At 38.2% G+C, this 12,804-nt stretch overlaps 1 protein-coding gene across 1 annotated transcript; it reads right to left on the reverse strand.

Annotated features, from left to right (window-relative positions):
- Positions 1-5,347: 5,347 nt before the first annotated feature.
- Positions 5,348-10,463, reverse strand: C4H5orf46 (chromosome 4 C5orf46 homolog). Its single transcript, XM_004042773.5, has 2 exons — positions 10,243-10,463; positions 5,348-5,586 (listed from the first exon to the last, which is right to left on the reverse strand). Exons 1-2 carry the CDS (start codon positions 10,355-10,357, stop codon positions 5,438-5,440), a joined length of 264 nt encoding a protein of 87 aa, XP_004042821.4. The 5' UTR covers positions 10,358-10,463; the 3' UTR covers positions 5,348-5,437.
- Positions 10,464-12,804: the final 2,341 nt, after the last annotated feature.

Here is a 12,804-nt window from a genome sequence, read left to right on the forward strand (position 1 = left end):
CAAATTCTGTCTTCATCCTTTATCAATATAGCCACATTACCAAACCTCCCTGAGCCTTTATTTCCTTATTTATAAAATTTAAGAATAATCATATCTATTTTGCATAGTGATTATGAATTAAATACTACAAGTACTTAGTCATTAATCACTTAGCTTAATGTCTAAAACAGAGTAAGAACACAGTTCATACCAGCTACTAATATTACTACTTTTCCAGATCTAACACTTTTGTTTTCGTATTTCAATATGCATTTTCAAGAGAGACCCGAGTAGGGAAAAAGCAAGTATTTCTGAGCACTCAAACTATATTGTTTGCCCATATATCTAGCTGCGTGAGATAGAAAGTTTGTTATCCTTTCTCTCTGAATTAGGTTCAGCAAATTTCACTCTTCTTATGAGTAACTAACTGCATGATTACGTGGGTCCTTAGATTGTTAGTGCGTGCTAGCCCCTCATTTCACAGGCTGAACTTGTACAAAGCAAGTTCCTAGCAGATTTGTGACAGGAACTAGGTCTCCAAACTTGCCATCCTTATTCACTTCATCTCACAGTTGTACCTCCTCTCTGAAGAAAATTTTATTATTAGAAACTTGTACATGATAAAAATACATTCATTTAAAATTAATTTTAAAAAACTACAGTAAGAATTTTTTTAAAATGTACTTTTTCTGCTTGTAGGTAGACATGGGTAACCAAAATTATTAAATAAAACTGGACAGACTCTTTTTCCTTTGTCCAATACACTGTTATTTCAGTTGCAAATTTTAAGTGAAAAACCTGAGGATGTCACTTTGATGAATGTTTTCCTTCATTATCATCAAATTCCATAAATCCTCTTGAGAAAAAAACAGAAAATAAGAATTACAATTGAGACTGAACAGGAAGGAGTGTTAGAATGATCACTAAGGCGCTGTATAACGTTTGAGCCACACTGTTCTTCTCTAGATTTTTCTATGTCAGAAAGAAATAAGACCTAAAATTTCTACATAGTTCATAGTGGGCAAGTAATTTACGCGTAATTATCTTTTTTGCACCTGCCAACAAACCCATTAGTTAGGTATCTATTCACACATAAACTCCATAAAGTCGTATATTTTGGTATATTTTTCCAGTAACATATCCCCAGCACTTAGAACAGTGCATGGCAAATAGTAGAAATTAATAAATATTTGTTGAATGCATCTTTATTATCTCTTTTTATGTGTGAGAAAACCTTTGAAGCTTAAAGATTAAACAACCTGTCCGAAGCACATGGCTGGTAAGTTGCAGAGAAAATTTAAAAACTTGGCTCTCCAGAGTCGTTACTAAATGCTAGAAACATTATGCCCTATGGCTTAAGGACTGTGTACCAGGGTATCTGCTGAGATCGTAAAAGATAACTAAAATATGGTTTGTGAATTGCAGTCTAGTGGAGAAAACAGACAACTCAGATACAAGTAATTTAATACAATGTGGGGATAAAAGTTGTTATGAAGATTTCTGCAAAGGATTATGAAATCCCTGAATATGAAAAACTGAAATTTCTGATGTTACGTGTCTATGACTTTTTTACAGAGTTTGTTTTTGAATTGGGCTTTAGAAAATGATTAGACTTGCCAAGTGAACAGAGTGGGGTTTTGGCTTTGGGGCTAGGCATTTTCAGCAGAGGGAAAAATCACATGCACAGATATTGGGGGTTTATACAAACATGACCTGCTTTAAAATGAAACTCATTAGTCATTGGGGCTTCAGGTTGCAGAGGTGAGAAATGTGACTGAAAGATATATTGGCATCAGAGAAGGACATTTGACATCAGCCTAATGCATTTGCTTGAATTTTGGAGGCAATGGAAATTCATGAAAAACTTTCAAGCATGGCAGTGATATGACCAAATTTAAATTTTTTTGATATAAAGTTCTGGTAGTAGGTAGAAGATGAATTGATGAGACAGAAGGTGGAACTTATTAGAAATCCAATAAAAAGAGAGACAGAGAAAAGTAGAACTTATTAGAAATCCAACAAAAGGAACTTGGGAAAGAGATGATAAAGGACTCAACTTGACCAACTAGTCAGTGGAGCTGAGGAAGAGAAATGTATATAGGGTGCATATACATATACCCGAGGAAGGTATATAGGGTAGAATATTCAGCAATTTGATGAAGGTGGTGATGAGCAGGAAGGATTTGAGAAGATCCTTAGATTTCTGGATTCTGGGTGGATGATGATGTGACTTAATAAGATATGGAGGAAGGTTTTGAGTGAGATGATGGGCTTGGGTTTAGACCAGTGGAATTTGAAATAGTGGTAGAAAAACGATAGAATTTTGTAGCAGGCAATCAGTTATTCCATCTGGAGCTCAGGAAAAAATTGCAACAGAAATGTGAATTTGAAACTCATTAGATTATAGGCAGTATTCCCAATGTGTAAACTGCAATGTGAAGAACCAAGCACGTTTGGAATTCTGAGGAACAATGACATTTGGAGGGCAGGTGCATGAAGAAAAGTCAAATAAAAAGAATGAGAAAGAATGGCTAGTGATAGAGAACCAGGAAAATACATCATGGAACCCAGAGGGGAAAATATTCCCTAGAATTAAGGGCTCTCAAAGGGTGAGAGGAGTTAAGAATATGTATATTTTTCAGAAAAATGATGAGCAAAATGCAGTCTAGGTAGCTCCAAGCTGATCCAAAAGCAAGTGGAGAGAACAATCCAGTCTATTCATTGTCCCAAAAGCATGTCTCTAGCATTTACTATGCAACTGACACACCACTTAGGCATCAGACATATTGGAGTAAATAAAGTAAAATTCCCACCTTTATGAATCATTGTTATTCCTCTCATTCTCTCTTCCAAATCAAATCTTGTTCAGTCATTCAAGGCACAAATTACATCTTGCTTTTGCCATAAACACTTCCCTAAGCACACTGGACCCATTGAGAACTCCTTTTGCTGGAAACTGCCTGTGATCTTTGGCTGACATTTGTTTTGCTAGGCATTTTTAGTTATTGCATTGTGCATTGGCTTAAGTAATTTTACCATAAGCACTGCAAATTATTTGAGGAGAAGGGATTAAGAGCCTAGACTTTTCCTTCACAATCCGTGTCCCTGCTTTGTACATGTTAAATGCTTAGCAATACTTTCTGATGTCTCCTCCTATCCTCCACTCCCTATTTTGCTTATGGTCTTCCCTTGAACAGGGAGTTATGGGTGTGTCTTAGGTCCTGGCTCTACCACCCGCAGATTTATCTCTTGAGCAGATATTGCTGTGTCTTTGAGGAAAGATCCTTCAGGATTTCTCAGTCAAATTGAGGTAGATGGGCTTTAGGTCTGATCTGCAAGATATCTTTCCTTAATTAATTAATTCAAGTGCCTGACATTATATGCCAGGTACCGTGCTCTTGCAACCGGTCAGGTGATCTGGTCTCTACTTTCACTTAGCTACTTGATTAAAAATAAATAAGTCATTTCGGATGGTAACAAATATTATGACACTGTAACAAGGTAAAGTGATAGAGAATAACAGGCAGTGGGAATGGAAGAAGACAGTATTAACAAGAATGGTCATAGAATAGTTTCTGAGCAAGTGACTTTTAGATTAGCTGTAAGCTCAAGAACTAGTCATGAGAAAAGGAGAGTATTTTAGGAAGGAGGGAGAGCAAGGGAAGAGAGCCTGAGATAGTAATAATTTCTAGCAACAGAAAGAAGGCCATTTACTCAGAATGTAATGAGGGAAAGGGAAACCAGTAGATGAAGGGCCATTTCTGAGCCTAGAGCGGACAGCAATTCTTTAGCATATCAGAGAGTCGACTCTTATGGTTAGCACAGAGAAAAATGTCCTATTTTATACTTGGAAAATTCCCTAGGGAAGGAATGAAAAGAACTATTAGTGTTCTAACTCCTTGATTTGCTGTGTGAATGTAACAATACTAATTCAACTGGAGTCTAATCTTTAGTTTGTATGTAATGTGTGGTGCTCCTATTGTTGGCCTATGACTTTCCTTCTTGTTTACATTAACAGTCTTGGAAAAATAACAGTTGCAAAAGCAACCACAATAGGAAATGTAACAATTAAAAAAAACACCTGTGAGTTTTAACAATTTGTGGAGAAGGATTGCCTGTAGAACACTGCCCAATCAGATGACAATCTATCCCTTTAAGCAGATCAGAGATTACAAAACCCCTGATTACTCCTACATGGAAGTGGTTCTTAATCTGCTATTAGTTAAAGACCCCTTTGAAAATCTAATAGAAGTCATGAACACTTTCCCCGGGAAAATGCAAAAATAAATAAATAAATAAATAAATAAATAAATAAATAAATAAATCACACTGACACAAAATATTAATAAAAATGTAAAGGCTTTGTGGATCTTTAAGGCCCATCCATGCAACCCAGAACATCTGATCAAGGCATGGCTTTTGAAAATTTCTGTATATCAGAATTACCTGAAAAGCTTGTTGAAAACCATATCCATGGCCTTGTCCCCAGAAAGATGCAAAATGGGATGCAGAAATCTGCATTTTTAAAAATAAATTCCCCCAAGGGATTCTGTATCAGGTAGGTGTACCACACCTAGTCAAACTCTGCTTCAGGATCTATATGGGAGAAAATTAGAGAGCAGAGGCTTAGAGCAGTGGAAATTGAAAGCACCTGGAAATTCGGAAGACTGAATTTCATCTTGGAGAACTGAAATTTGGGAGATTAATATGGGGAGAATAAAGCATACAGTGAAGTAGTAGTGTCAAATCAGAATTATGTAGGCAAAAATAATATGTATTGGGAATTAGACACAGGCTTGGAAGCAGGCTGAGAACATTGGGAAGACTCTGGGATTGGTGATCTGCCCGAAGGCAGTCTCTCATGATGAAAACCAACACTCATGTTGAGAGGTTCTCTAGATTGTCTTTAAAGAGAGGTTATCTACTGTCTCTGCTAACCTTCTTGAGCTACTCAAGCTAGAAAATATAGGCAGGACTCCTCACACCCATCACTAACGAACGTATCACTACCTCTTACCTTCATCACATAATCACAGTGCTTACAAGGGGCGGACCATCTATTATTTTAACTTTACAGTTAAATTATGAGCAAATAGAGCCCTTCAGAGTGGGAGGGCCTTGTTCAAGACCACCTAGTAAAATAGCAACTGAGTTAGGATCAGAACTTGGCTTTTTGTTCCTTAGCCTAGTGTTCTTCCTCCTCCCTATTTGCTCCTGAGATTAAAAAAAAAAAAAATCCTGTATGGAACCACTTGATGGGAATGTGCTTTCCCCCAAAAAGCTCAGGGCAATTGATTCAGATGCAAAATATATTTTAAGTAGGGCAACATTTTTCAATGAAAAATTACACATTTACTTATGCCACAAATTTTGTTTCTCATATATTTTAATGCCATGTGGTCATTGTGTGGTCATTATCAACAGAGAACTGGACAAAAAGCAACGTTTTTCTCAGTGCTTACGTGCTCCTGGACATGGAGCGGAGGATGAACTCGACTGCATTCTCAATGATCTCTGTGCCCAGGAGGCTTAGGAATTTGGGGAAGTCTGGCTTTGGGTCTTTGCCCAAGTCATCTGGCTTGTCGTCTGGCTTGTCTGGTTTGTTGTCTGAAAAACAGAACAGAATCTCAGAGGTGATTCTCAGCAACAAAGAAGGAATCATTCTTTCTGTGTGGGGAACGCTTGGGATTCTTTCTGACCCACTCACAAATTTCATAGCCTTATATGGTTATATTCATCGAACATTTAATGCCTGTCTGGATAAAATCTTCACATGCATTATCTCATTTATTTGTAAAAACAAACAAATAGACCGACTGATATTGATACTTAGGTAGACACTGGCACCACCTGGTGAGTGAGAAAACCAGAGTTCCCGGAAGCTAAGTACTTATCCCAGAGTTAAGCAGCCAGTAAGTGCCAGTGCCAGGACTGATATACAGAATGTCTGTTTTTCCATATGATCTCCATGCCCATGGTAATAATAATATTAAAGATAAATTATCAACTGGGTGAGGTGGCTCATGCCTGTAATCCCAGCACTTTGGGAGGGTGAGATGGGAGAATTGCTTGAGGCCAGAAGTTTGAGACCAGCCTGGGTAACATAGTGAGACTTCCATCTCTACAAAAAGTAAAAAGTAGCCAGGTGTGATGGTGCACACCTGTAATCCCAGCTACTTGGGAGGCTGAGGCAGGAGGATCTCTTGAACCCAGAAGATAGGGGCTGTAGTGAGCCATGATCGTTCCACTGCACTCCAAGCCTGGGTGATAAAGTGAGACCCTGTCTCTAAGAAATAAAATAAATAAATAAAAATGAAATATCAATGGGTAACATTTGTTGAATACATGCCTATGACGATCTACATGGATTGTCTTATTTTATCCTCATAGCAATTCTACAAGGTAGGAACAATTATCCCAATTTAAAGGTAAAGTAATATAATTTGAGAGATGTTTAGAAACTGGTTGAAAGTCACACAGTTAGTAAGTGGCAGAAATACAATTCAAACCCATGTCAGTGTGGCATTAAAATTTGGATTCTAAAGTACTCTATGATGAGCTGCACAGTCTTTGATGGAAAAGTTATGCAATTTGCACTTCTTTTAGAAGATTCAAAATAGTATAACAATAATGATGACAAAGCAATTCTATCCCTTGCATATCACCTAGTAGTTTCATAAATAGTGATTTTACAAATGTTGTGTAATTTTATCCCCTGAGCAATCTTACAGAGTATGCATTTTTTAGCTCACTGAACTGAAAAGTGAAAAGATTAAGAGGCTTACAGAAGACCTCATAGACAGTAAGAAAAATGCTAGGATGATAACTGCAGGCCTCTTAACACTAGATTCTTAAGGGCCCATTGGAATGAGGGCCGAGGATCCAGAGTGAGGTTGATTATATTCAAGGTCCCTTGGGGGCTTTTTGACTTTGCTTGATTGTCTTTATTCCCAGGAGATGAGAAGAGATGGAAGAGTGACAGTAGCTACATGTGGTCACCCCTCTGAGCCCTGGTCACAGGATGAAGTGGGACCTTTATTTTTTAATTGTATTGTACCCTGACAAGTAATGTTACCAGACTGGGTAAATAAAAATACAGGATGCCTAGTTAAATTTAAATTTCAGATAAACAACAAATGCTTTTCTGGTACTATAAGAAAGATCCATGCAATAATTAGGACACCCTGATGCTGAAAGATTATTCATTGCTTATCAGAAATCCAAATCTAACTGTGTTTCTCGTATTTTATCTAGCAACCTCAGCACAAGTTTTAACTCAAGAAGTCCCAACTTCTAGACAATGTACCCCTGACTTTGGATAAAGGAGATGTAACTACCTTTTGTGTGGACGCTGCCAAATTATGTCAGAAACTTTACATCTATATTATATCCTAAAATGGAAACTATTAGTAAAAAAGATTGGCGGGCAATTCTATGAGCATTTATTGTTTACTATGACACAACTAAAGATTTGATAGAAGCACCAGTTTGGGACATATAACCAAAATCAATATACTAATCATCACCTATTCATATATCCACTTATTGGTTCCTTCATTCAAAAAGTATTTTTGAGCCTACTTTTTTAATGTTTTATTTTTGAAACAGGGCTTCACTCTCTCGTCCAGGCTGGAGGGCAGTGAAGTGATTACAGCTCACTGCAGGCTCAACGTCCTGGGCTCAAGACATCCTCCCACCTCAGCCTCCTGAGTAGCAGGGACGACAGGTGTATGCCACCACAGCTGGCTAATTCTTGTATTTTGTGTAGAGACGGGGTTTCACCATGTTGCCCAAGCTGGTCTCGAACTCCTGGGCTTGAGTGATCTGCCCATGTCGGCCTCCTGAAGTGCTGGGGTCACAGGTGTGAGCCATCGTGCCTGGCCTGAGCCTACTATTATGTGCATAGTTATGCTAAGAGTCAAGGTAAAAAAAAAAAGACAACTATAGATATGACCTTCACATAAAGTGCTGGGCAACCCAGGTACTCAGAAGGATCGGTTTGTTTTTATTGTGGGAAGGAGGCGGAAGCAGAACTCATGTGTAAGGTGCCTATCGTGCAGGTACTGCATCAGTGCTTTCAGCACATGCCTTAATCGTCATTCAGCTCAGCAGTGGTATCACAGTTACAGCAGAGAAGACAGATGCTCAGGAAAATTAAATGGCTCACCTGAAATCACTCTTCTAGAAAGTGGCTGACCCAGGGTTTGAACCTAATTTTTTTTTAACTCCACAAAGCACATTATTCACATTGTATAATACAACCTCCAAACAATTGTTCTGTAAGGACGTTTGCCAAGTGCAAAGCAGTAATTTCTTGCATGAAAGATGAGATTTTTTCTCCTGTGTTTCTATCTGGCTACTTGCAAAATAAATTCTATTGACTTGTTATTTTAATATGACACTAAAAGCTGGCTTTTCAAGATGCAAGAAGCCTGGGATTGGAGTGGGTGGAAATCAAAATCTTGGCCTTAGCTTGTGAACCCCATATATATTGAGAGGTATTAAAGTGTGATGGATTGCATGTTCTGGAGTTTTATAGATCTGTCTGATTCCTGCCTTTAACAAAAAATTAGCCATGTAAACTTGCACACAGTGTTTAACTTTGCATCTCTCAGTTTCCTCATATGTTGTCAGGATTGAAAGATATTTATATATATTATATATATATATATACACACACATACATATATCTATATTATATATACATACATATATCATATATATACCACTTATCATAGTACCAATCCCAAGATAAACTTACCTTATATAAATAAGTAATAAATGAAAGAATGAATAAATAAATGTTATCTGTTTTATTGTTACTATTAATAATAATAGCAGCAAAATGATTTATAATTCACTTTCTCCTCTAGTGCTTTAGAAGATAATATAAATTTTTAAAATGCTATTAAAATATTAAACGATTGATATCCTAGAAACAATCTTCAAAGTCAATAGTTTAATATTTTCTTTTTTCAAGTATTATATGGGATAGCCTTTATTTACAGTAACTACCTTGTTGAGTTTCTTAGTGAATGTGAATATAATGTTCTTAATAAACAGTATTGCTGATATTTGTAGAGTTTTAATAGTTTACAAAGTAATTATAAAAGCATATTCATTTGACCTGGTGAAGTTGATAGTTATCCCGTTTTACAGATAAAGAAACTGAGGTTCAAAGCAGTGAACGATTTAACCAGTTTCAGAGTTTATAAGAGACAGGGTGGTGACTGGGCTTGGTATCAAATCTCTCCTTTCACTTCACTGTAGTGATTTCTTTAGGATTAGAATGGACTTAATAATATCCATGGTCATATCTAGAGTAATTCTGTTGTAATGTCTGTCTGTGTGTTCTTCAGCCAAGTTACATTCAAAGGATTCTGTCACTAAATGTTTGCACTCTCTCTGTTTTCTGGTCTATCATTCTGAATGGAGCTCACAGTCTTTTGCAGACAAACAATAAATCAATTAATGAGAAGGCAGCATACAGCATGAGCTTCTATGTGCTTGGAAAAGGTGGGAAAGAAATAGTTGCTCGATAATAGTAGAAAGAATCTAGGAACCTAGGTTTCATTCCCAGGTGCCACTTTCACCTGTATGTATGCTCAAGTAACTTGCCCTCTGCAACCTGTTTATTAACCTGTAAAAAGGAAAATGATAAAACTGTACATGTTTACATCATTGGATTACTACGAGAACCAAATGAGATTATACATGACAACAATAGCAGGTAATATTTATTGTATGCTTACTATCAACCAGGTACCCTTCCAATTTGTTTCATTCCTTTTATTTAATTTTCATGATAGCTTTATAAGAAAGTTAAATGTCTCCATTTATATGTGAGGCCTAGAGAGATTGAATAGCATTCCTAAAGTCACATTTCTGGTTAGTGGTAGAGCCAGGTCTAGGAGTTTTATTCCAGAGTACATATTCTTCACCAATGAACATTATTAGGTATAATTATCAAAAAATAAATGCCAGTCAGCTCCCATGGAATTTATACTAGAATAGTGTCATTATATCATAAGAGCACATAAAAAATTTCAAACTTCATACATCCGCTGAAAATAGAGGCTAGGTTTTTACTAAAATTCTACTTTCTTTGTGTCAGAAGATATACCTCTTGTCTCCCAGGCCAGTACTCTTTCTGGAGTGCCCAAAGACCCCTTCTTTCTTTTATGTTCTGAATCAGTGCCATCAGCTTTCTCTAGTCACTGCTAACTACTGAACAATTCATGGGCTGTGATCAGAAGCACTTACCTGCATAGCAGGTCAGGATTAAGACAAGCAGTCCCAGGACAACTGTCAGGCGAAGTACTGAGACAGCCATTCTGGTAGCACGGGGTATTCGTGCAGATAAATTGCTCAGATACATGTGAAACAATGCTCCATTTATAGGGCATAGATAGGTGACATCATCTGCTTTGGAATTTAGATTGTTGCACAAGATGTCTGCACAGCTTGCTTTTGGATCTGTACTAATGAGACATACCCTATCATTCAAACCAAACATTTTACATATAGGGAAAGAAAAACCCTCTTGATTTTTAAAATTTGTATCTATAAAGGGTTCTGGAGTGAATCTCTTGAGGCTAGTTTCAAGGCCAGCATTGATAATTAAAGGGATATCAGGTAGACTTGCTCGTCAGTGCCAAGCAGCAGGCAACAAATCAGATTGGCAAGGCAAGCCTACACCCTCCCTTTACACTCTATGCCTTCCCTCATGCTCTGGGACAATCCCTTGTTCCCACATGGGCATGCCCTTTCACACCCCATGCCTCTGCTCTTGCTCTTCCTTCTTCCTCAGATACCCTCCTCCTTGTCTCCCTTTGGATCACTCCTACGTATTCCTCAGTTCAAATGGTCCTTCTTTGTGATACCTTCATGATAACCACTCCACCCTTCTCCAGGCAGTTTGTTACTTCATCATCTGCCCTATAGCACACTTGACCCCATTGTATAAGAACTAAGTGTTGGCTGGGCGTGGTGGCTCACACCTATAATCCCAGCACTTTGGGAGGCTGAGGTGGGCGAATCACGAAGTCAGGAGTTCAAGACCATCCTGGCCAACATGGTGAAACCCCGTCTCTACTAAAAATACAAAAAATTAGCTGGTCGTAGTGGCAGATACCTGTAATCCTAACTACTTGGGAGGCTGAGGCAGGAGAATCGCTTAAACCCTGGGAGGCAGAGATTGCAGTGAGCTGAGATCACACCACTGCACTCCAGCCTGGGTGACAGAGTGAGACTCTGTCTCAAAACAAACAGAAAACGACAACATAAACTGTCTTATTTATTTTACTTTTATTTTTCTTTTTTTTTCCATCAACTTTTATTTGAAGTTCCAGGCTACACATGTAGCCAGCAGGATGTGCAGGTTTGTTACATAGGTAAACATGTACCGTGATGATGATTTGCTGCACAGATCAACCTGTCACCTAGGTTTCTTTCTTTCTTTTTTTTTTTTTTTGAGACTGAGTCTCGCTCTGTTGCCAGGCTGGAGTGCAGTGGCGCGATCTCGGTTCACTGCAACCTCCGACTCCCTGGTTCAAGGGATTCTCCTGCCTCAGCCTCCCTAGTAGCTGGGACTACAGGCATGCGCCACCATGCCCAGCTTAGTTTTGTATTTTTAGTAGAGACAGGGTTTCACCACGTTGGTCAGGACCATCTCAATCTCCTGACCTCGTGATCTGCCCGCCTCAGCCTTCCCAAGTGTTGGGATACAGGCGTGAGCCACCGTGCCTGGCTGGCACCTAGGTATTAAGCCCAGCATCCATTAGCTATTCTTCCTGATGCTCTCTTTCCCCTTGAAACCCTGACAGACCCCAGTGTGTGTTGCTCCCCTGAATGTGTCCATGTGTTCTCATAGGAGAACTGTTTTAACAGCTCTCTTCTCTTTCAGCTTGTGGATCCACTTATTTGTTTATTGGCAAAATATTTTACATATTCGTGGTGCACAATATGATGTTTTGAAATATGCATATATTGTGCAAAGGCTATATCTGGCTATTTAATACCCAGACTACTCATACATTTCTTTTTTTGTGTGGCGAGAACACTTAAAATCTGCTCTCTTAGCAATTTTCAAGTATACAATACAATGTTATTAACTATAGCCACCACGATGTACAATAGATGTCCCAAACTCATTCCTCCTATTTAGCTCAAATTTTATATCTTTTGACCAACATCTCCCCAGTCCCTCCCACTACCCAACTCCCGGTCTCTGGTAACTATCATTCTACTGTCTGCCTCTGTGAGTTCATCTTGTTTAGAGTCTGCATGTAAATGAGATCATGTGGTATGTATTTGTCTTTCTTTGTCTTTCAGTGCCTGGTTTATTTCATGTAACATCATGTCCTCCAGGTTCAACTGTGTTGCATATGATAGAATTTCCTTCTTTTTTAAGGCTCTATAGTAAATAGTATTCCAGTGTATACATATCATGGTTTCTTTTTCTATTCACCTGTTGATGGACACTTAGGTTGATTTCTAGCCTGTAGATCTCAAGAGAAGAATGTTTTATTACTGCTGAATCCTCATGGAGCCTACTCTATTGCCTGGTCTTGGTCTCACCTTTGACTTCACCTCCTCTGAAAGTTGGTTCCGGTTTTTCCAAACAGAGGTAGATGATCCTCTGATGTACCTGCCAGGTCCTTTTTAAATGTCTTTACCAATAGGCTGTAGGCTTCTCGAAGACAAAACTATCTTTTTTAGAGTTGAATACATATTAACTGAGGCACATGGCAAATACCAAAACACATACATACACACACACACACACACACACAAAACAAAACAAAACAAAACAAAACAAAACAA

Source organism: Gorilla gorilla, chromosome 4 (genome assembly GCF_029281585.2).
Source record: "Gorilla gorilla gorilla isolate KB3781 chromosome 4, NHGRI_mGorGor1-v2.1_pri, whole genome shotgun sequence".
NCBI lineage: Eukaryota > Metazoa > Chordata > Mammalia > Primates > Hominidae > Gorilla > Gorilla gorilla.

Coding starts and splice junctions, on each gene's coding strand:
- C4H5orf46 (XM_004042773.5), bottom strand. CDS start 10,357: ATGTATCTGAGCAATTTATCTGCACGAATACCCCGTGCTACCAGAATG. Junction 5,587..10,242: donor AATCCTGACCTGCTATGCAG/GTAAGTGCTTCT, acceptor TCTGTTTTTCAG/ACAACAAACCAGACAAGCCA.